The sequence below is a fragment of the Buteo buteo genome, chromosome 5 (genome assembly GCF_964188355.1).
Source record: "Buteo buteo chromosome 5, bButBut1.hap1.1, whole genome shotgun sequence".
Lineage (NCBI taxonomy): Eukaryota > Metazoa > Chordata > Aves > Accipitriformes > Accipitridae > Buteo > Buteo buteo.
Window position 1 is genome coordinate 31,707,936 of NC_134175.1, and position 21,169 is coordinate 31,729,104.

The window sequence follows — 21,169 nt, forward strand, 5'->3', positions numbered from 1 at the left end:
ATAATTCATCACTATAGTTCTCCAGTATTACTTTTACAGCAGTTTTATTCTACTGAGGATTTTTAATAAGAACTCTTCTTTATCCATAAGAAAAATAATAATAATCTGTTAACCATGATACAAAGAACATCTCTTAGTGCTGACAATGACTCTTGCTTAAGATGAAATATTTTCATCAGTGAGCTAGTTGTTATGCATTACCAGCATGCGTGCAGTAGCCTAGCGTGACACCAATTTGCATAATTTCTCTTCTCTAACAGGCTTCAAAAATAATAATAGGCATATGAGATAGAATCCATTAATTTTAAACTTCCTTCAGCAGCTATCTTCATGAAGCAGTTATCAAAAGAACCTTTAAAGAATTAAGTTTAATAAATTATAAATGTATTATTCGGGTTATGCTGTCTGGGCCTATAGCCATCTAAGTTGAGTTCAGTAACAAAGACCAAGGCAAATCCACAAGCAATTGGCTTGACATCTTCCCAGCTGAAAAGACTGACAAAAAGTGGCAGAACAATGCCAATGTCCCCTGCTGCTCACAGTTAATTATTGAACTTGAAAATCAGTTAGGGATTTTGGGGTACAGATAGGTAGAAGAAAAGGACAGATAGTGATACACATAGAAGCTGCTCAGAGCTGTTATGCCTGTATATGTTATTTAATAATGCTTTAATCTACAGAAAGGAACGAAAACAACTCTGTTTTTTGCTGACCTGAACCCCAAAATAGACCTTACTATTTGTTAATATTTAAGGCAAGCAGAAAGTTTAATGTGTTAGCAAACTCTGATGGGAAGCCAGTTTAAGAAAGAAAAAAAAAAAAAAAAAAAGAGTGAAAATAGCTTTCCACAGTATAATATAATAACTGAGGGACCTTTTCGTACCTTCATGACTTATGCATTTGTATATTGTGACCTGCATAACAAACAACATTGCTGCAGTACCCTGATTCTCTCAGATACTGATCTGGTAAAAAGTCTGGCTTTGTAACTTCAAAGAGTAATTTAGACCTTGGTACACTTTACTATACATTCTGATACATGGTCGTCAATAAGAAAGATCTGATTTGTCTTTATTGCACAAGGGAAGATGCCTGAAAGTCTACACAACTTAGTAGAGGCCTAATGTCCACTAATACAAAAACACATTACCAAAGTACTCAGCTATCCTAATAAAGGAAAAGGTACAAGCACCCCGGGAGAAACTACAGATGCCAATAAAGACCCAAGCAAAAATTCTCAGAGCTTGCTCCTGCCAGGTATTTCACACTGAGAATCCCCCTACTGATTGAGGGGATTTGAGGGAGATTAACAGCTCCAAGAGCTGTGATCTTGAAGAGAGAACAATCTAATAACAACAATCAAAAAAATGTCCATGAACTTTCAGAATAGAATTTAAACACAGAATAAAGTAACAAACTGGCCCCTTTTCCCAGATTAACTTCTTGGGCTGCTGCAGATGCTCCTGAAGAAAGTTAAGAGAATGCCTGAACTTAATTTACAAAGAGAAAACATGGCAGGTAAGGATGCTGTACCATGCACTAGTACAGTACCTATGACCTGGAATAACCAGCCTTTAGCAGTTCATTAGCAGCTATTCAGTTTTCTTTTACATATTTTTCATTTTATAGAACAGGTCTGCAGGCTTTCAGAACTTGAAAGAGGAAAACATTTTGTGACACCATTCAACAAACAAAAAAAAGAGAGAGACTAGATAATATACTTGTACGTCACCACAAGCAGCACTGAACTGAGAAATCAGTTAAGGCTTTCACCATAAAAGTAAGTAAATTAGATTGTACACACAATATGAAGCAGGATCTACAGCAATATGTTTGCATCAAATTTTTAACAATGCTTTAACCTACATAATGTTCTATCACGTCATATAGCAATGGGCCATTTTTCTTCAGTGAGGATACCCTCTACAAATAACGCCAGTTCCTACCTCTCTGTTTAAGCAGAGAGTACCAACTGAAAGAGCAAAGCCTGAAGTAGAATAAAAGCATGATGAGCAAAACAGCAACTGATATCATCCATTCAAGAAAGGTATCTTTATAAGGTATGAGTGATGTGGTGTAAGGATTTTACTGTCTTATTTTAGGATGCTCCTTTTACTAGATAGCATTATAAAGAGACTTTACATTTCAAATACAATCCCAGGAGTTAGGAGAACTCAAGAGATACTCTTGACTGTAACTCACTTGCTGTGCCACAGAAATTGTATTTTATCCATGCTTCAGATTCTCTGTTTACAAATTGAACAAACAAGTACCTTTCAATAGTAATACCTTGTATTGAAAGGTGTCTCCTACATAGGCATCCCAAGCTACACCTCTCCAAACATTACAGCAATATTCTGTTGCAATAGCCCTCACAGAAGTCTCATCAGCTGTCCCCAGGTAACAGTGCAGAGGCAACTCCATTGATTGCTATGTTTATAAGTGTCCCTTGAGGCTCAGAGCACATGCTTCTGGCTTCTCTTTTCAGACACGTGACTTTGTGGACCAGCTCAGCTAGCCACAGAAGTATGCTGGCAGCTTGTTCTCCACTGCCTTTAAACCCTCTCTCAGAGTTCCACAACAAGGGTATTTTTAAAAATGTGTGAGTGAAATAGATATATGCAGAGCCTTAACAAGGTTTCTGAAACCCCCTTAATTTAGCTATGTCCTGGTTTCAGCTGGGATAGAATTAACTGTCTTCCTAGTAGCTGGTACAGTGCTATGTTTTGAGTTCAGTATGTGAAGAATGCTGATAACACTGATGTTTTCAGTTGTTGCTCAGTAGTGTTTAGACTATAGTCAAGGATTTTTCAGCTTCTCATGCCCAGCCAGGGCACCTGACCCAAACTGGCCAACGGTGTATTCCATACCATGGGATGTCCCATCTAGTTTAGGAACTGGGAAGGGGGGGCAGGGATTTTCGCCGCTCGGGGACTGGCTGGGTGTCGGTCGGCGGGTGGTGAGCAATTGCCCTGCGCATCATTTGTACGTTTCAATCCTTTTATTACTACTGCTGTCATTTTATTAGTGTTATCATTATCATTATTAGTTTCTTCTTTTCTGTTCTATTAAACCGTTCTTATCTCAACCCAGGAGTTTTACTTCTTTTCCTGATTTTCTCCCCCATCCCACTGGGTGGGGGGGGAGTGAGTGAGCGGCTGCGTGGTGCTTAGTTGCTGGCTGGGGTTAAACCACGACAAGCTATTACAAGGAGCATAAATAAACAGTTAAAACAATAAACATGTTGTTTTAAGACTTCACTGTCTCAGCTTCCTGACATTTCAAACTCTTTCAGCTTCTAACTTGCTATAGCCAGAAGTCCTCAATCTCTTCTTTCAAGCTTGTGCCATTTACTCTGGAACACAGTTGCACTTCTTTTCTAAGTCATCCCCCCGGATCTCTGCAGCAAGCACCCTTTTTGTGGAAAGAGAGGCTGATTTTCCTTTAAAATGGCTGGTAAGAATCCCTTTCCTTTGATCTTCTGGCCTTCCTTGTTAGGCGGTTCCTCTTCAAACCCACTATGTGACCAAAACCTCCCACTGAAGTCTAGCCTTCAAGTTTAAGTTTAAAACTTGGTAACTGGCTTGTCACACAGAGTATTCAATCCTTTATTTAACACCATTCACCCAACAAAATTTAATTTTTCCTCTTTGTTAGCTTTTGGCTGATACAAAGTTTATTTCAACCAGCCTACAGAAGTAGAATTACAACAGAGAAGGCAAATACACCCCCATTCAAAATGATGCTTGCAGTCTGACAGATTTACACACAGAAACTTCCCAATATCAAACAGAAATCATATACTGTATATAGATTGCCTAAATTGTCCCAACCGTCATTATACTTACAATATATGCACATTTCTGTAAATAGACTTTCTGGCACCACTGCTATTCACACAATGGAAGGTTTGTTACCCAGCTTAGAACAGCAATGGTTGCACCTAAAAGATGCTTATTGAGGGTGTTCCAGCAAAAACAATATATCGTGCTGCTTTTTTGGTAATTGCCATATCTGATTTATATCCTTGTGGTATCAATTGGACAAAGGCAATTTTCTATAATGAATTATTTATTTCCTGTTGTAATCAGACATCTGAGATAGTCATAAATATTTATCTGTCCAGTTAATTCACTAATGAAAACTGAACTAATTCTAAAAATGGGATGTTATCTCAGAGGCATGCTGACTTAACAGTCTGCTTAACCTTTGCATTAGTGAAGGCAACCACCATATGGGAAACAACTAACAGGAGCTGGAAAAAAACCTGATCTTGAAAGCATAGTATAGGAATGGGCTAAGGTATCAGGACAGAAGAATTTTGCGTGTACACTAGAAATATTATCTCACTTTTCTCTATCGCTAATTTCCCAATTTGTAAAATTTGCAATAATGTCCTCTACCCTTATACTCCTCTGCAATCCTTGGGCTTCTCACTAGCATTCCAGAGAGATTTCCTCTTCAGCAATGGAAATATCTCTTCTTCTTAGGCACCGAGTTACTGGCTTGTGTGTTGGCCTGTGCAACTCCACTATCCTTCACAGCCTCTAAGAAATGTTTTGGGCTGCTGGCTGCCTGAGAGTAGTTCAGTACCATCTATGGATTGCAAAAGCCTATGGGCACAAATTCCTTGAAGTTAGCTGGCTGTGTTGATATCATATCTCACCCAAACCAGGTCAATGTAAGCGGCTAATAAAAGGATTTATTTACTACATCCACAATAGACAATGCAGTTTACCAAGGTTTATAGTCACAAGAGAATGGAAATTAAAAGAAACAAGTCTACATCCATCTAGACTCAGATTGGCCTTGAAGGGTCATCTTATCTAATAAACTCACAGGTCTTTTTCAGCTCATATCCCCTTCACAGAAGGGGATCCTACTTTGGCAACCATTTTTGCTTTATAATCCATCCCCATCTCTGGGACAATTCACCTTTGTCCACTCCCCTAAAACACAAACTACTAGTCATTAACCTAAGAAGGGAGTAATCTGTTCCTCCATCAAACTATTGCTTGCCACCTTCTGGAGAGGCTGATGGCTTCAGGCCTTATGTGAAGAGTCTCACCTGCCCCATAACACACTTCAGTGATTATTCACATTTGGCTCAACTTTTCACAATCTGTTAGTCCATTGTGAAGCATAACATTAGCTGGAAAATGGTCAAACCTCAGAGACAAAGCCTCTCTATATATTAACATTTAGATTTTGATATATTTGTTATGTTGTTAATGAATAACCATACTTTAAGCAGACATATAATTGGGATCAACGCATGCATCTCATTTAACTGAGTCTTTTAATAGAGGCTGTATGTGATAATAATGAATGTTGCTGGAGTTAGATACTGCTTTAACATGCAATCCTATTTTTGCGGGATGCTGTAACAAAGCATTTCCAAGGTAAGACTACAGATCCCTTGTCTAGTTCAGTCCAGGACACAGGGGAAACACTGCTCTCATGAGTCTGAAAGCAGAGGTACTACTGCAAACGCTAGGAAATAACATTACAGACTATGAACGCTGCTTTCCTCTTATTCCTACTGAGAAAGGTCAGCCAGAAAAAAGCCACAAACTACAAAGACTGGTGATTTTGAAACTGCAGATTCACGCATCTTAGCTTCTAGGACAAAATAAAAAATACCCATCTGACAGGGACAGGTTAGAGAAAGCCATGTTCTGCTGGACTTGTTCTCTGAACAATAACTTTCTCCTTCAAGGACCTCAGACTTATAGTGATTTCAGAAATGATTCACTGGCCTCCTGGGCTCCAGGGAAAAAAAAGGAGGGGGAAACATAAGGAGGAGTTGTAAACCACAGTTCATTCTGGACCTTTAGCTACTGGATGCCAGTGAAAAAGGAAGAAAAACTTTCAGATGACAGTCAGATTCTGGAGCGAGCAGTTGATGCATTTACTAATTCAGATGTAGAAAGGAAGTACAGTGCAATGTCACAAAACCAGAAGGAATATGTTACTGCATGTAAAATTAAATCCTTTAGAGGTTTGGTTTTCGCTATGTTTATAAAGAAAACACTTAAAAAATGTGACTGTCAAAAGATGAAGAGACAATCGTGCAAGTTTATGAGTTAAGTCCCTGACAAAAGATCTTATCATGATCACTCGAAAAAAACCCTACTGCAAAATCCAGAATTAATCCTTGACAAGGCAATTAGATTGTGTCAGCAACTGAAGTCATCCAAGCCAGAATGACTCTTATCTTGAGCAGGCTGTACTCTGACATAACAAAGGTGTTCAGGAATCCAAAATATTAGGAGAAAACAGACCTGCATGTGAGCTCTGCCTCAAGCAGGATCAGCATGAAAACTGCTTATCAACTGCAACAACCAGCACAAAATAATGCCCAGCACATGCAAAGAGACATAAGCAGCACAATGTATTACATAATTTTGCAAAAGTTTGCAATGTCAGGCCATCTGCTTCTCTTGGGAGCTGCATTTAACCTGAGGCCATCACCCTTGGTCCCTGCCCGAGCTATCTACCCTACAGCCATGACTCTGCCTGAGCATGTACCCCATTCATCCACACCTAAACCCTAACCCATGGACTTGATCTCCTGGCCAGACCTTGAGTCTTCCTTGTTGCTACAGACACATCTGGCAGTCAGTGGACTGTCGGCCGACCCTGGCTGCCATCCCTGGGCTTGACCCCCTCACCTGACTTGGGTCCTGCCAGGATGCCCCATGCTCAGTGAGGCCACTGCCCCTGCTGCCTCGCTGGCACTCATGGCTCCCGGCCCACCTGCCCTTGCAGGGCAGCCTAGCCCTCGCTGCAGAGTGCCTACTGGCAATTTACCCAAGCCTTTTTTCAGGCTAGCCTCCCTCAGAACATGCAAACACTTACACATTTTGCAAACCAATGAGTAACAAGACCTACAGATCTACAGATCCTTGAGTGCATATCAAGAAGCAAACCCAGTGAGATCCAACAGCCCTATTAACAGATGAGCCAGATACATTTGTCACTATTTTCACCTGCTTAAAGTAAGACAGATGAAGATACAGATGCTACAGTATTGCCTGGTGATAACTGTTAGGGTTCATAGTTAGCCTAAACTTTAATGTCCGTATCTTACATTAGATACTGTTTACACAGAGAATGTTCATTGAAATCAAAAGGAGCAATGTGTGGAACTTGTAAGGCAAATATTTTAAGGTAAACAAACTCTTCTTTGTCTGTAGGGCAAGGCTTTTGTCTTCTTTTTTCTTTTTCTTTTCTTCCTTTACACAGAGTAAGCAAGTATTTAAGGCCATAAGGACATACTGTTCTTAATTACCTGAGTAACTATTAAGACAACCAATACTTAATTACACAAAAGCTCACACTGTAAAGCAGAACCCTATTTCAGGACCTGCTTTTAAAAAATCCTCTCTCCTAAAACCTATTTTCAAATTTAATTATTTTCTTCCTTCTATTAAATAAACAGCTCTTGCAAAAGTCTGGCAATTTAGTATATATTATTTAACAAAATTAGTCTTTGCCACAGATTATAAAATGATTCTAATTTGTAAGTCTCTGGAGTTCATGAAAGCATAAGACTAAATTTGAATGGTAACAAAGTATTCTTCTGGCTGATGGAATATTCATACCCATTTGTCATCAAGACATTAGTAAGAAGGAATATATAGCCTTTTCACTTTTATTCAGTAAAGAACTGGCAAAGATATTTCCTTCATTTAATTTTGAATGTTAGAGTAAGATGCCTCCTGAAACACTCCTAATAAGCTCCCTTTCCTGTACAACACAGTACAGGAGATACTTAAAATTTACTTAGACAGATGACTCCATATTTCAGGTAAACAAATAAGGTTTATATATTTGCACCGTCCAAAGTTCACAGAAGTTTTCATCCTTCAAACTTCACACTACTACTATCTTTTCTGCATCTCTCCAGATGTACCATTGTTAAGACTCAGAAAAGTCAGATTAAATACAGACATAAAGCTACAACATAGGTCATCTTACAACTATTAAAAAAAGACTACAATAAATTTCTCATAGAGGTAGCACAATGTTCATGACATTCCTTACAAGAAATAGTCCCAGCAGCAGCAATTCTTGCAACTTCTTTTTATGAAGATATTGGTGTAACTCTGTGGCATCACCCCATGCACTTTTTACTGATACAGACAGAAGCACAACTGTATGTAGTTTTTCCATTAATTTTCTGACTCTTACTTAATTATTTGGATTAGGACAAGCAGAGTATGTATCTGTAACTGCCTGCATTCAGAACACACAGGAAAGCATGACAAAAAAGCTGAGTACTTAGAAGAAAAGACAAAACTTGCTCTCCAACCCACTTCAAATGTACAGTAAGAACGTGGGTAGTGGGGGGGGGTGGACACAGGACAACACACCAATGAACATGGTCCCTCTCATGAAAGATCACGAGCATGGAGACAGTAACCAACTGGATGGTGAGAAGAAAAAGAAAGGTGAAAGCCCCAGGAATGGTATATTTCTGTAAGAGCTTGCTATCATGGGAGATGGGGGTGGGGAAGACAGCAATAAATCTGCTTCAGAAGAAAAGTGTAGCATGACTTTTTACAGATCTAGAAACACTTGTGTGCAGCCAATCCTTTCCCTCTGTGCCTCCAAGGGACTACAGTAATTAAGGCAAACACCTCCTTCAGAGCCCCACCAAGTAAAAAAATCATTTGAGCCCTTGCAGCACTCTGGTGCTGATTGCTGGGTCCCTCTCCAGCTGCTTCAGCAGGTCCCACTCTACTGCCAGCTTCCTGACTTTCAAACACCTCATTTGCGGCCCTTGTGTTGCTTTACTGTGCAGTGCTGATTGCTAGCTCTCGATCCCAGGGGGTTTCCAGTTTCACTTTGGTTTAAGATTATACTACCAGTTTCCTGCCTCATGTGCTTGTTATCAGAGCTTCTGTCATTGCTCCCTGAGGAGCTGTTTGTAGTCCTTCCTTCCCAAGGGGTTAATATTCCCTTTATTTGCTTTCAGTCAGCTCATGGTAAAATGCAAATGAACAGAAACTCTGCTGCAATACCCAAGTTCGTGCAACACCTGAGTTTGTACATGCATGTGTTATCAGCAGTAAGTACGTGTTCATCAGATGTCAGAGCAAGCTTATACTGCCAAAAGAGACACTCAGATTAACTATCTCCAGAGAACTCTCTGAAAACTGGAACCTACTAGTATTTGGCAGCTACAGCCACTCCATGACTTCCCACTTCAGGAACACCTTGCCAGGAATCAGGAAGAATGACTGCAGCATGTGGAAGCAAATATGAGGAAACCTTAAGACAGCTGTACCAGGAACCATACCTTGAGGAACCAGCATCATCACAGCCTCCTTGTCCACAGTGCAGTTCTGAAGGCTAAAATGCCATTTTTCCCATTTTGATTCTCGTGGAGCAAATCAGTTTGCAGAAGATGTGCCCCTGGACACACAAACTTTTACATGTGGAAAGATCACCCTAATTTATGAAGTGGGGAGCAGGGTGTGGACTCTTCACAACTGTTTACAGCTGAAAGGACGTTATCTGATTTAACAAGTACTCTAAATTGCATTCTTAGCTGTTCCTTGTACATGTTGCATCCCCAGTCTTTCAGCCTGTCACGAAGAATGCTCACCTTCCAGCTCAGAGAGTGGATGAATTTTCTGCTCCAAATGCCTTTTCACAGATTGGTCAAAAGAAGGTGTTCATTTCACAGCAGCCAGTTCACTGCTATGAGGGAGTGTGAAACCAAGCATGTTTTCTCAGCAGTGCTGCTGAACTCTGTGAAGCTCTTAGCCAAGCAACCTTATGCCATCACAAATCACCATGCCACCACCTTTTATCCAGCTATTAAACCAGCTAGTTTCTCTGTATTACAGCATATACATTATTACAGTTAGTCATGACAGTCCTTCACTCTTGAAACTGGTAAGAGGCCAAACTACCACTAGTGAGAAGCAACTTAAGCCTACTTACACGAGTCACTGACATACACCTTTAGTTTATTGTTAGCTGATATCTGCAGACCCTCCAAACCTTCTGCCAGCATATAAATTGCTTCTATTCCCTGGACCTATGAAAGGAACACCAGCAAGGGAGCTGCATTAACGTCACCTTCCTATTTATTATCAATTGTTAAACTCAAGTCATTTTTTTGACTAAAACCAGTCCTTCCTCTATATTTGATGACAATATATACAATTTTCAATACAGCAATCAGTTTAGTTTTATAATTGTTTTTCACTGAGATAGTGATCTTGCCACAAAACACGAGGCATTATACCAGATACATTTTATAAGCAAACTCCCTTCCTTTCAGCATACTCAAAATACTTGTTACAAAAGAATGTAAGACCCCCTGCTGAAAAATATCCTTTTAATTAAATTAATGGGGGATTTTCCCTATAAACATAATTGCAAATGATTTTTTAACACTTTTCCAGAAAGTCAAAAGATAGGTGACTTCTAAATATTCTGCAACTTTTTGAAGATCTGATCTTCTTTCTTGAACTCATTTTTAATCACAGGAAATTTTTTGAATCATGTACCATATTTATCTCATCTCATAATCTTTGCTGGCTTGCCTCTCAGAGCCGTTAATTCAATGCTCCATCTGCTACAGTTGCTCATACTGCAGGTGACATTTATATTAGGTTTTTTTCCTCAGAAGAAAATGTATTAGAAAAGGTAGTCTGACAGGTCTTTATATCCACTTCACAGACTACACACAAAATATAAAGATCATCCATGTAACTATTGACAGAATGATGAGAGAACAAGTGAATACAACAAGATGTGCACCAAACATGCCCTCTTCTTACAAGTGAGATGGAATTAATCACATCTATCATTCAGCCCTCCAGTAAGTTTAAAATACAGCGTGAAAAATGTACAAGGAGACATGAAAACTGCCATCCTACTCTACACTTTTTACTACTCCTTCTGCTTAACGCACTTAGTCAGAGTTTATTCCCCATACATCCAGGAAAACTGGTAGCAACAACAATATTACATACTTTCAATACCAGAAATGGGGCTTTTAATTTTTTTCTTTTCCTTTGAGAACAGGTTTTATACCAATTCTTTAGAGCAAATGCAACCATGTAACAAATAGCTCAATGACAGATTGTTTGGACATGCTACAAACACGACAGGATTGTCCCATGGCAGAGGTGAAGTAACTGGATATTGGTTACATAGGTGGTATCTAGACTGCCTAGCTGACATATTTATAGATAGGAACCTGAAGGAGAACAGCTTCTGCTGTCCCTATACCTCCAGGTTTTGCTGGCTCATCTCAAAGTTAATGTATTAAAAAGTACGCAATAACGGGCACAGGGAACTTCCCAATATTTTCTTCTTTTTCTAAATAAAGGGGCAACTATACTGGAGAACAACTGTTAAAAAATGTTTTTTAGAACAAATGCCTTGATAAGATGACAGATCCCACAAAATCTGGGGTGAGCTGCTGAGCATTTGAAAGCAAGCCACTTTCTGCCAGCCAGAGTCTTGGTGTGTTCAGTGGACTGACGCCCAGGCCCTCTTAACCCCATGGGGCAATGCTTTCTCTGGAAATCATTGCACCACACCAAGCTATTCCTCCATTTCCATTTTTTCTGTGTTTATAGTAATTCTTACTTTGCCTTAAAATTTACTGCCAATTAGATAATTCTGGATACATTTACTCAGGAGAAAAAAAAAAGAGGAAAAAAAAAGGAGAGATCCTGAAGAAATAAGTGTTTCTGAAACCTGTAGCCCCGCCTGTCTTTCAGGCTCAAATTAACTACAGTTCCCTTCTACCTTTCAGTTCATGTTAGGCTGCGTAACAGACAAGAGTAGAAGTAGGGAGACCATGGAAGAGACAAGAACTGGCAACAGTATTGGTCACCAAAGAATAGTAGAAGAAATTATTCTTATAGCTGTACTGTCATAAACCATTTCTCTCTTTTCCTGACATCTGCTTAATGCCTAAGCTGAGGATAGAAGTAGCAGAGAACACTGAATCAGGAAACTCTCCACCTGGCAGACTTTAGTAAAATTCTGCCTGTGCAGGGAAATATTTATGAAACAATGAATGGGATTTTTCTTTTTCCAAGTAGTAGTCAAATATAAAGACAAGATCCCCCTCAGGATCAGCATCACTCTTCTAGTTCTATGCCTACCCAGGAAATTAAAAAGAGCAGAGACAGCACTCTTTCAAACAGTTTTAAGCAGCACTTTCTGTTGTTTCAGATTTCAATGCCAGGAAGAAACTTTTCCCTAAATATTCCTATCTTCTTCATTATCCACAAAAAAATGCCAGAGATGCCTCTACCTTCTTATACCTAAATAAGAGCCCAATCTATTTTTGCATACAACACACCATTTCCATATGATTCTCAAATCTATATTTAGTGTCAGCCTTACAGCTGGCCTCAAGCAGCCCATGGTAAAACAAGTGCCCTCCCCCTCTGCAGGATACCTCCCCCACTGCAGGATATTATAAAGCCTTTACCAAAGCATTTACAGTATGCTGCTTATCAGTGACACAGTCCTCCAAAATTGTTCTGCAAAAAACTTCTCTCTCCTGAAAGCCATACACCTGGAACAAGGAGATGCAGGACTGCAGTTAGCAAGTTCTATTTGAGACTTGCACACCTGGGTCCAAATGTAAGAAAGAGGAAAGGCTGGGAAGGCAGCAAAGATAAGGCATAATTGCATACCTACAAGTTCAGTACAGCCTCCATGGTAGAGCTGGAACTGTGTCAGGGACAGAGTAGAGGGTTTACTGTGGCAATCTGATACACTTGGGCCTTAGGGCAGCCTTACCAGAGCAGGTATCATTGTATCACTCCAAGACCCTCCACCTAGTCCCGAAAAGGTTTATATATTTGCAAGTCACAAAGCATTCTGGAGAGGAAACTGCGGCATATAGTACAGATCACTGTGCATTCTATAGATATATCTATCTTGCAAAAACAGCTTTGTCAAGGACACAAGCATCTGCTGGCTAACAGGAGTCAAATCTTTTATACACATGGATAACTGCGGATCTCTGCAAGAATGTGCTAATCTAACTATATTTTGTCTTGCAAGAGCGAAGATCACCTTAGCACGACAGTGCCAACTGTCTTGTCATTAGCTCCATTACCACAATGACTTAGAAAAAGCTACTCTTGTTACTATACACATACATAAGAACCTCATGTGAGAATTTTTTTTTTTAAAGAGCTAACACTTAGATATGTAAATCCTTAGTTGGAAACTGTGTTACCTACAGCATTAATATTCTCAGTGAATTGATTTTTCTTTTTAAAATTTTTGATAATGAAATCCCTGGGTTTCATTCCACAATAGGTTGACACTGATGGGGCCATAAATCCTGATGAGAGAGTGAGCTACCATTTTATTTTTTTGGCAAAGAACCCAAAAAGTATTCCATGAGTCAATTCTTCAGACATGACTTAAAATGAAAGCAGTACAGGCTGCACTCTTCACAATCCAGTCTTTCTTATAGTATCAAGGCTGTAAAAGCTTATTCCTCTTCCAATACCGTATGCACTGCCCATCATCAAAACCATGAAAACTACAAACTTGTAACTCAAGACTAGCAGCTTTTTAGGTACAATTTATAACAATCACTCTTTTGAAGAAAGCTAATAGATAAGGCCTGTAGAAACTAAGCACTGTATTTTCTTTCAGAGATGAGGCTGAAGAGCTCCCTAATAAATATAACTAAGAATTTTACCAGTCACAGAGATCTGTATTTCACCATGCCATGCACCACTCAGTTCAAAAGCCTCTCTAGCAAGTAGTTTCTGAACGGCAGTAGAAAGAGAAGTGGTTGAACAAGCCCACAATTCCAAGGGCAGTTCTACCCTTAGGGAATGTTTGTGAATGGAATTAACACTCTTAGTGCAACCTGAGTCAAATACAGCTGTGCTGCTACAAATGTATGAAGGCCACGTTGAGAAGCAACAACAGCTGGTAACCATCATTTTTAATTACATGTTCTCAGTGAGTAACTTTCTTTCACAATGTTCTTGGTATTATGATGAAATCAGGAGTCAGCTGTTTTGCCTAGCTTGATAGCTTTAATTTCATTACTCGAGAAAGAAAAAAAGAAAAGGTTAAGAAATACAGCTGCAAGCAGAGCAGCTACTAGCTGACCATCAGTAAGATAATTATGACATGTTAGCAGAATGAGACAAGGATTTATCTATTTTATGGGAAGGAAGTCAGAAAAATACATTTGTTTTTTTTTCTCCAGGGTGCCATAGAAGATGATGTTTAAAAATTCTTTCTTACCTAATCCAGTTTGCTTCAAGACTTGCTGTGTTCTCAGCTGCTGCAACAACAAACATAAAAAGCAAAAGCTTGACAGCCTTGGAGACACTTGAGATCTTTGGCACTTCTCCAACTGTTTCAAAGTAACAGGCTACCAGAGCTAACAGTTGTTGACATACATGAACCCAGCTGCATGCACTACAGTTCTATTCCAAAGCCGATTAACAACAAAAGAGAATAAGGTGAAAAATTAAAGGTTGCATTCCTTACCTGACATAGCTCCTGTTGGCCATATGCTGGACTCAGCAAAAGGTACTGTCTCTCTCAGCAATAAACCTAGAATAGGTAAAGGCTGAATTATTAACAAGAACATGAGGAGGTCTCAAAAGCACATGATGAATGAAACAGAAATTTAAAACTTACAGCCTGATTTAGTTTGTAAAGGGAACTTAAAAGTTTCCTGAACTCTTGCTCAATTGATCTATTTCAAACGCTAAACGGCACATAGAAAGAAGCAGGATGATGCTTTATTGCAATGCAAGGGAATGATGAACACCGTCCCTTAAACTGCCTCCATACCAGTCTCTTACAAAGTAGAATTTGACCAAAATAGAAATATCTGGTTCTATCATATGGTTGTTGTATACATTCCTATTCCACTGGCCACCTCTCTTTTCAGTCATTAACTGCTAAGGTGCTTCCAACACTGTATTTTGCCTCCAGGCAAAATTTTGTACCCAAGACCACAGATGTGCTCTTCAAGCAACTTACAATCGCACTGATACAGTCTCTAAATTCATACAGTATTTCAGGTTTAAAATTGGGTCATCCAATTAACTTTGAATATGGCACAGCACAGCAGGAATGAAATCTATAGATTTCTGGGCAAAGGCTGGAACTTCTTTTGCATAACTTTGCATCTTTTGATACTGCTGATAGCAATTAGAAAGCACCAATCAACATAGGAAACCTCGCCAGGATGAAAGGAAAAATTGACATCAATTTCTCAAGAGAAAATTTTCTAGTTGCTCTGTATTCTGTTCTGCAGAATTATTATTATTACTTGCAATGCCACGCAGCAGACACCAATGACTAGGACAGCATTCAGAAAATGACATTATCTATTCAGACACTTCACACTGCTCCCTCTAAATCCTAGGTTCTTAATTCTAGGGGTGGGAGACACAGGACTCATCTTAAGTATTCAAATGTGAATATCCACATGTAAGTTGGACATTTAAACTGACATTCAGAACAATAAGAAAGTAGGACCAGCATGTGGAGCCCAGAGGGGGGCATCACAAAGGAAAAGGTCATATCGGAAACTCTCTTTGTCTGCATGGTGTCCCTGTGAAACTGGGACTGAGGGCCTTAACTTGCCTACTCCACTGAAGTACCTCCTCCCACTTGGAATTCAGCTTTCTTTCTTATACCCCGCCCTGAACTCCTCTAGGTTTGAATCTCAGGAAGCCAAAAGTCAAGTGGCTGGCTCTTGCATTTAGACACAAAGGAAGATGGACAATTAGCTCCTGTCTTCTATGAATAAAACCCACCTAAATACAAGGCAGAAAGTATATATTTATTAACAGAGGTGCTATCTGCTTTACAGAGTCGACCTTGCTATTGAATAAATAATTTTCAGTCATTGCACACAATGTGGGAATAGTAATTCAACGCAGATTAAATACAAGCAGATCTTTTTTTCACCAAAATGCCCAGCTTAATATATTGTTGAAGCTTTCAGCCATGAACACTGATGCCTTGGAAACTACATCCCTTTCAAGTGTTTCAGGCTGCTTGCCACAGAAATCTCTGGGGCTTAGTGCAAGCATTGCTCTGTGAATTGGAGGGGTAAATGATTCCCTGTTGTTTCTGCTGCAGTAGTGGTATGACCAGGAGACTGAAGGAGATGGCATTTTCTTGTGAATCATGGAAACTGTGTGTAAGGTGAGAAAGGCCCACGCAAAGCCAAAAAGTATAGTGTCCATGTAGAATGTTAGACAAACAGCTGCCTGAATACAGTCATATCAGTAATTATGCCATTATCTCAGGTGGGCTGAACATATTCACCAGTGTACCAAATGCACCTCTCCACATTCAATATGCTACCATCAGCACAGGAAGAAAGAAAAGAAAATTGACTCCATCTACTTTAATTGTCATCAACCATAATCCTGCCATCAGGATAGGCAGGCAAACAAAGAAACATTTGCCCTAGTCTTATACTTTCTCTTCATATTCTGACCAAGAAAGTAGTGGGTACAAGGGCAGAGGAACAGTGAAAGATGCAAAAGGACATGTATTAGCTTTAACTCTTCCCTTATTCTGAGATATTTGTATCTCATACGTGCTCTACTACTAAAAGCTACTCTTTTTATTAATTCATATCATGCTACGTCAGGAGATGCATTCATTTTCCTGAATTTTCTTCTATTTCATAAGAAACATTGTAAAATTAACTCAGTCCAGTGTTTTCAAATGTGTAGTTCTGCAAACATCTCCTTTTTCCATATAAAATATCAGTACTCCCTCTCTACACAGCAGGGTACAGTCAGCGCCTGAGGAAGGAACAACTGGATGAGGGGCGGAGAAAAAGAGGACCAGCCAGCAAGAGGCTACTGACATGCCTTGTTCCTTACAAAGCAGCAGCAAAGAATGAAAAATCTCATACTTCCTCCCCCCTCATCACGTGCCATTACCACAGGCCAATTCTCAGCTGTGTTGAGCAGAGCTTCTTGCCTGCTGTGCAGCATTCAGATGGGAAAGCTCAGCCTTACACTGTCAGACATTTATCCCAGAGTAGTGGCATTCTAGCCACAGCCATCCAGCTTTCCAGCATTGACACAAGGAGAGCATGTATGGCCTTACACAATGCATTATTCAAAGAACTTCTCTTCCCCAGAGTGGGGAAAATTCCTTGCAGAAATTTTGCACAATTAAACAATGGCAGTTTATCAAGTTATTTTTCAGGTTTCTGGTGTGGCACATCAATCCCAATGCCTTGCTTTGTTAATGCTGCATCAGGTTCATTGTGGGGTTTCCTTTTGCTGAAGTACCACACAAATCAGTCACATCTCATCACTCCAGACAAACCACCCTTTCCCCACTATTTATATCACTTGTCCAACTCCCAAAACGAGAGCTAAGATGTGAAAGATGCATGAAAAGGCAGGACAAGCTAGGACAGAAGTAGCAGGAGACTGATTTCATGCTTTAGATAGTTGCTCCTTCTCCATTTCTACCTCCAGAGCAGTCCCCCCACTTTCCACAAAGAGCAGAACAGGTGCTTTCCTCAGCTGCACACCGTAACTCCTTGGGTGACCACCACGTTCATTGTGCACTCTTCTGTCCTTTAGGTTCTCCTGCTACAGCTCCCTTACCTTCTTCCTATCTCCCCTCCCCATTTTAGGAGCTACACGGTTTTATCAAACAGCACAGTGATAATCCATCACAGCAAATGAGTCCACATATTTGATTCCTCCTGTTAGCACTATGAGGAACGTGGGTCCATAATTCAGTCTGTAACGCAGGAGTCTCTACTAAAAATGCCCACTCTGAACTTGTGTCCTGGATGATGGCCGGAAATACCACAGCTTGCTTATTCTACTGCAGTACAGATCCGTTCAATCTCGTGAAAACAAATTAAACAGTAACAAGAACAAAAGAAGAATTCCTACTGACCGACATGGTGATTGTTCCTGCAGGTGCAGAGCATTTTTAACTTCCCTGAAACAACCAAGCCAAAGGTGCCTTTCTCTTCTCTGGCTCTACATTACTGAAGTTCAGTTGTAGAATAGATTGGTAAAAAGTATAGTGCTCACCTGGCCAGTTATGCTCAGGGTTTGTACGAGGCTTTTTCTCCCCTTCTCCTTTTCTGTTGCTGATCCATGGGCTATCCTCTCACCTTACTTTCTCCTCCCTTATATTTCCTTGGGTTAGATCACTACAACTCACCTCTAGGGAAGGGAAGTTTGTAAGAACTAATGCATGAAACTACAGACACGCAACGTATCACACTAAGTGTGTTCAGATGACAGCTTAAAACTAGGGCTAGGGGAGGGGAAAAAAAAAAAAACCACCCAAAAAACCCACCAACCATTTTTTTTAAGCAGAACAAAAGCAAATCAATACCATAATTTTCAGTACTTCAAAACCCTTCCCTAAACATGAATGTTCTTTGATTACCCTCACAGCACTGTACAGTGCATCAGCACTTTGTTCATTATTACCTTCTCCTCCAATTCCTCAGTGGCAGAAGGCTGGTAAAGACAGTAACTTCTCTTTTTTTGCGACACAAAATGTTTCTCTTCCTCAGACAAGCCCGCGCTCAGGAGCCCCTTGTTAATGAGCCTCTCCAGGCATTAGGACAGCAAGAATCATTGTCTTTGTCCAATGAACTTTTTATTCTGAATGCATTTGGCAAAAACACTGCAAAACTGGTCCTGGCAGCTCTTAAAGCAACCAAACAGCCACTGCACTGCTCACTAAATCTCTCTTCCCTGCAGTTAGAAAGTCGATAATACAGGTACAATATTTCTTCCAATCAGGGATTTTAGATAGTACTGGATAAATCACTTACTCTGCACATACATCAACAGGGCAGCACAACATTCTGAGGAAGGAACCACACAGTGGCCCTCACTCTCCAACCTGCACAAATGTATTGCTGCAGATACTGTTCTACAGCTTCCTACCCATGGAACACCATGGAGCAGCAAGTACCAGTGCAGAAGTTCATATTTTCCCTGTTTCCCAAACAATCCATTTGCACTTAAACTGACCTTCCATTTTAAAAGGGTCTGAAACAGCTTTTAGAGATCTGTATCAACTTTGCCTTCCAGCCAGACTACCATATGAAAATCAGCCCAGGAGAAAAATAGCTCTGCTTGGTTCAAGTCACATTTTTATGTTTGAAATAAAACTTGGGTGAACTCTTCTATTTTTACTTTATGTGCTACAATGTCAGTAATTTACAGCAACTCAGATAAACACTAGAGGATTAAAGAATATCTGAAAAATACATGCATTACAGTTTGAAATTGCACATTAAGAACAGAGCTGGACTTCAATTTGGGGGTACAAAAAGCATCTAAGAAAGGGATTCCACGTATTTTCAGAACACGTTCCACAAGCCTCCACAGTAGGTTAAGATATAACCAATTCACTGCTTTTACCAGAAAATCCTCAGTAACTACATCTGATTTGCTGACACCAAATCAGTACTATTATATATCTCCATACTAACACATATTTCTGTACAAGAACATAGTTTCCCACTTAATAATTTCAAAATACCTCAAAACAAAACACTGATCCTTGGTTCTCACAGTGCAGTGAAATCGGAATTCCAGAGTGGAGATTTAAAGGGGAGAAAGAAGTGAAAAAACCTAACTTTTAAATATGAAAATTAAAAAATGTTTTGTATTTACACAGAACTAAATGCACTGCTTCAGAGAAATAACTAGAAAGACGTTTCAAACTAGTCTCTTGATTTCTGTGCAGTATTGTCTATGGGTGATGGTACCTCTTCCTTTCTTTTGTTGATAATTTCATACCTGTATGTACCAGGGAAGGAGAAAAGGACACATATATTTGCTTAAAGGAATTTATCAAATATTATAGTATTGGCAATGTATATTATGGTTCACTAGTTACTAGTAGGTCACTTAAAGTACTATATACTAGAGCCAGGTCTATCTTGGTATTCAGGGAACTTACAGAGACTTTTCTTCAGTTATTCACGGCTTTGTCCCGATGTGCCTGAATCCTGTGTCACGCCTACTTACTTCTTGCCTTGTAGTATCTTCTGCCATTTTTAATCATTTAATCATGGAGATTTCTTTCTGTTTGAGTATTGCTTACCTATAGATTTTGGAAAAATCGGTGCAGCTGGTGACCACCTGCAGAGGCTGGGTACCCGCACAGCCTCAGCTGCACAAGCGGACCCCAGGCAGCCCACGACCCCCAGCCCCAGCGCAGCGGGCGCCACGGCCTGTCAGCGGGGCAGAGGTCGCCATCCCTCCCCTCCCCGCTGCAATCCCCGGGGCTGAGAGCAGACTTCTCTGGGTCTCGGGGAAAAGACAAGTTCCCGGCGCTAGCGACGAGCCCTGCCGGCACCGACTCCCTCAGAGAGGTGACGGCCCCTGCCCGGCTCCGAGCGCCAGCGGGCTGCGAGGCAAATGGCGACCGCCATTTCGAAGCCCCTCTCCGCTGAGACACGACCCCCACCCCACACGGCGGCGGGGCAGCCCCGCAGGGCCGGAGACCTGGTGGGAGCGGAGCCTCACCCCGCCGGGACAGGGAGAGACGGTGTGCAACCAGGCACAGCTGAGGAGCCGGGGCAGCTGCGCCCCGCCCGGGCCGTGCACCGAGGCGGCGGGAGCGGCCCAGGGCTTTGCTGGAGGCGGGGGCGGCGCCACGTCCTGTCAGGCAGCGCCGCGCGGCTGTGGCGGCGGGCGCGGCTGCCTCAGGGCGGTCGCCGTCACCGCTGCTGCCTGCGAAGGGCAGCGCCGCGCCCGGAGGGGAAGGGCCGAGGTCTCTCAGAACAGGCCGGTTAAACACCGAAAAGAAGAGTAATGGTTGGTGAGCTTTTAAAGAAATAGTTAGGAGCAAGAAATAAAATTGATGCCTATATATGCATAGTCAGTGTTAAATAGCTTTCACTGAAACTAAACGCCTGACTTGTCTTTGTGCCTTCGGTTTATTGTCCAGAACAATGAATTGCGAGTGCAGCTCCATCTGTGCTCTGAGAAATGGGTCCTGGTGGAGGAAATTATGTTATAAAGCACTTCTCCCCCTGTGGGTGTGAGCATGGAGGACTCCCCCCATCTTTGGGCTTCTCCTTTTATAACTATTAGCCTTTATTGGTTTAGCCATTTTTCAGGTTGTTTCTGGGTGCCTGATGAGAATAAATTCAGGTAGA

The 21,169-nt window shown here is 40.8% G+C and overlaps 1 protein-coding gene across 1 annotated transcript in view; it reads right to left on the reverse strand.

Moving 5' to 3' along the window:
• The window catches only part of MYO3B (myosin IIIB), a 213,236-nt gene extending 193,136 nt beyond the window's left edge, over nt 1-20,100 (reverse strand). Inside the window, exons 1-3 of the mRNA XM_075028469.1 lie at nt 19,966-20,100; nt 14,518-14,583; nt 14,269-14,308 (exon numbers count right to left, since the gene is read on the reverse strand). Of these exons, the coding sequence (XP_074884570.1) occupies nt 14,269-14,308; nt 14,518-14,524 (47 nt within the window). The 5' untranslated portion in view covers nt 14,525-14,583; nt 19,966-20,100. The remainder of the gene's footprint in view (nt 1-14,268; nt 14,309-14,517; nt 14,584-19,965) is intronic.
• Nucleotides 20,101-21,169: the final 1,069 nt, after the last annotated feature.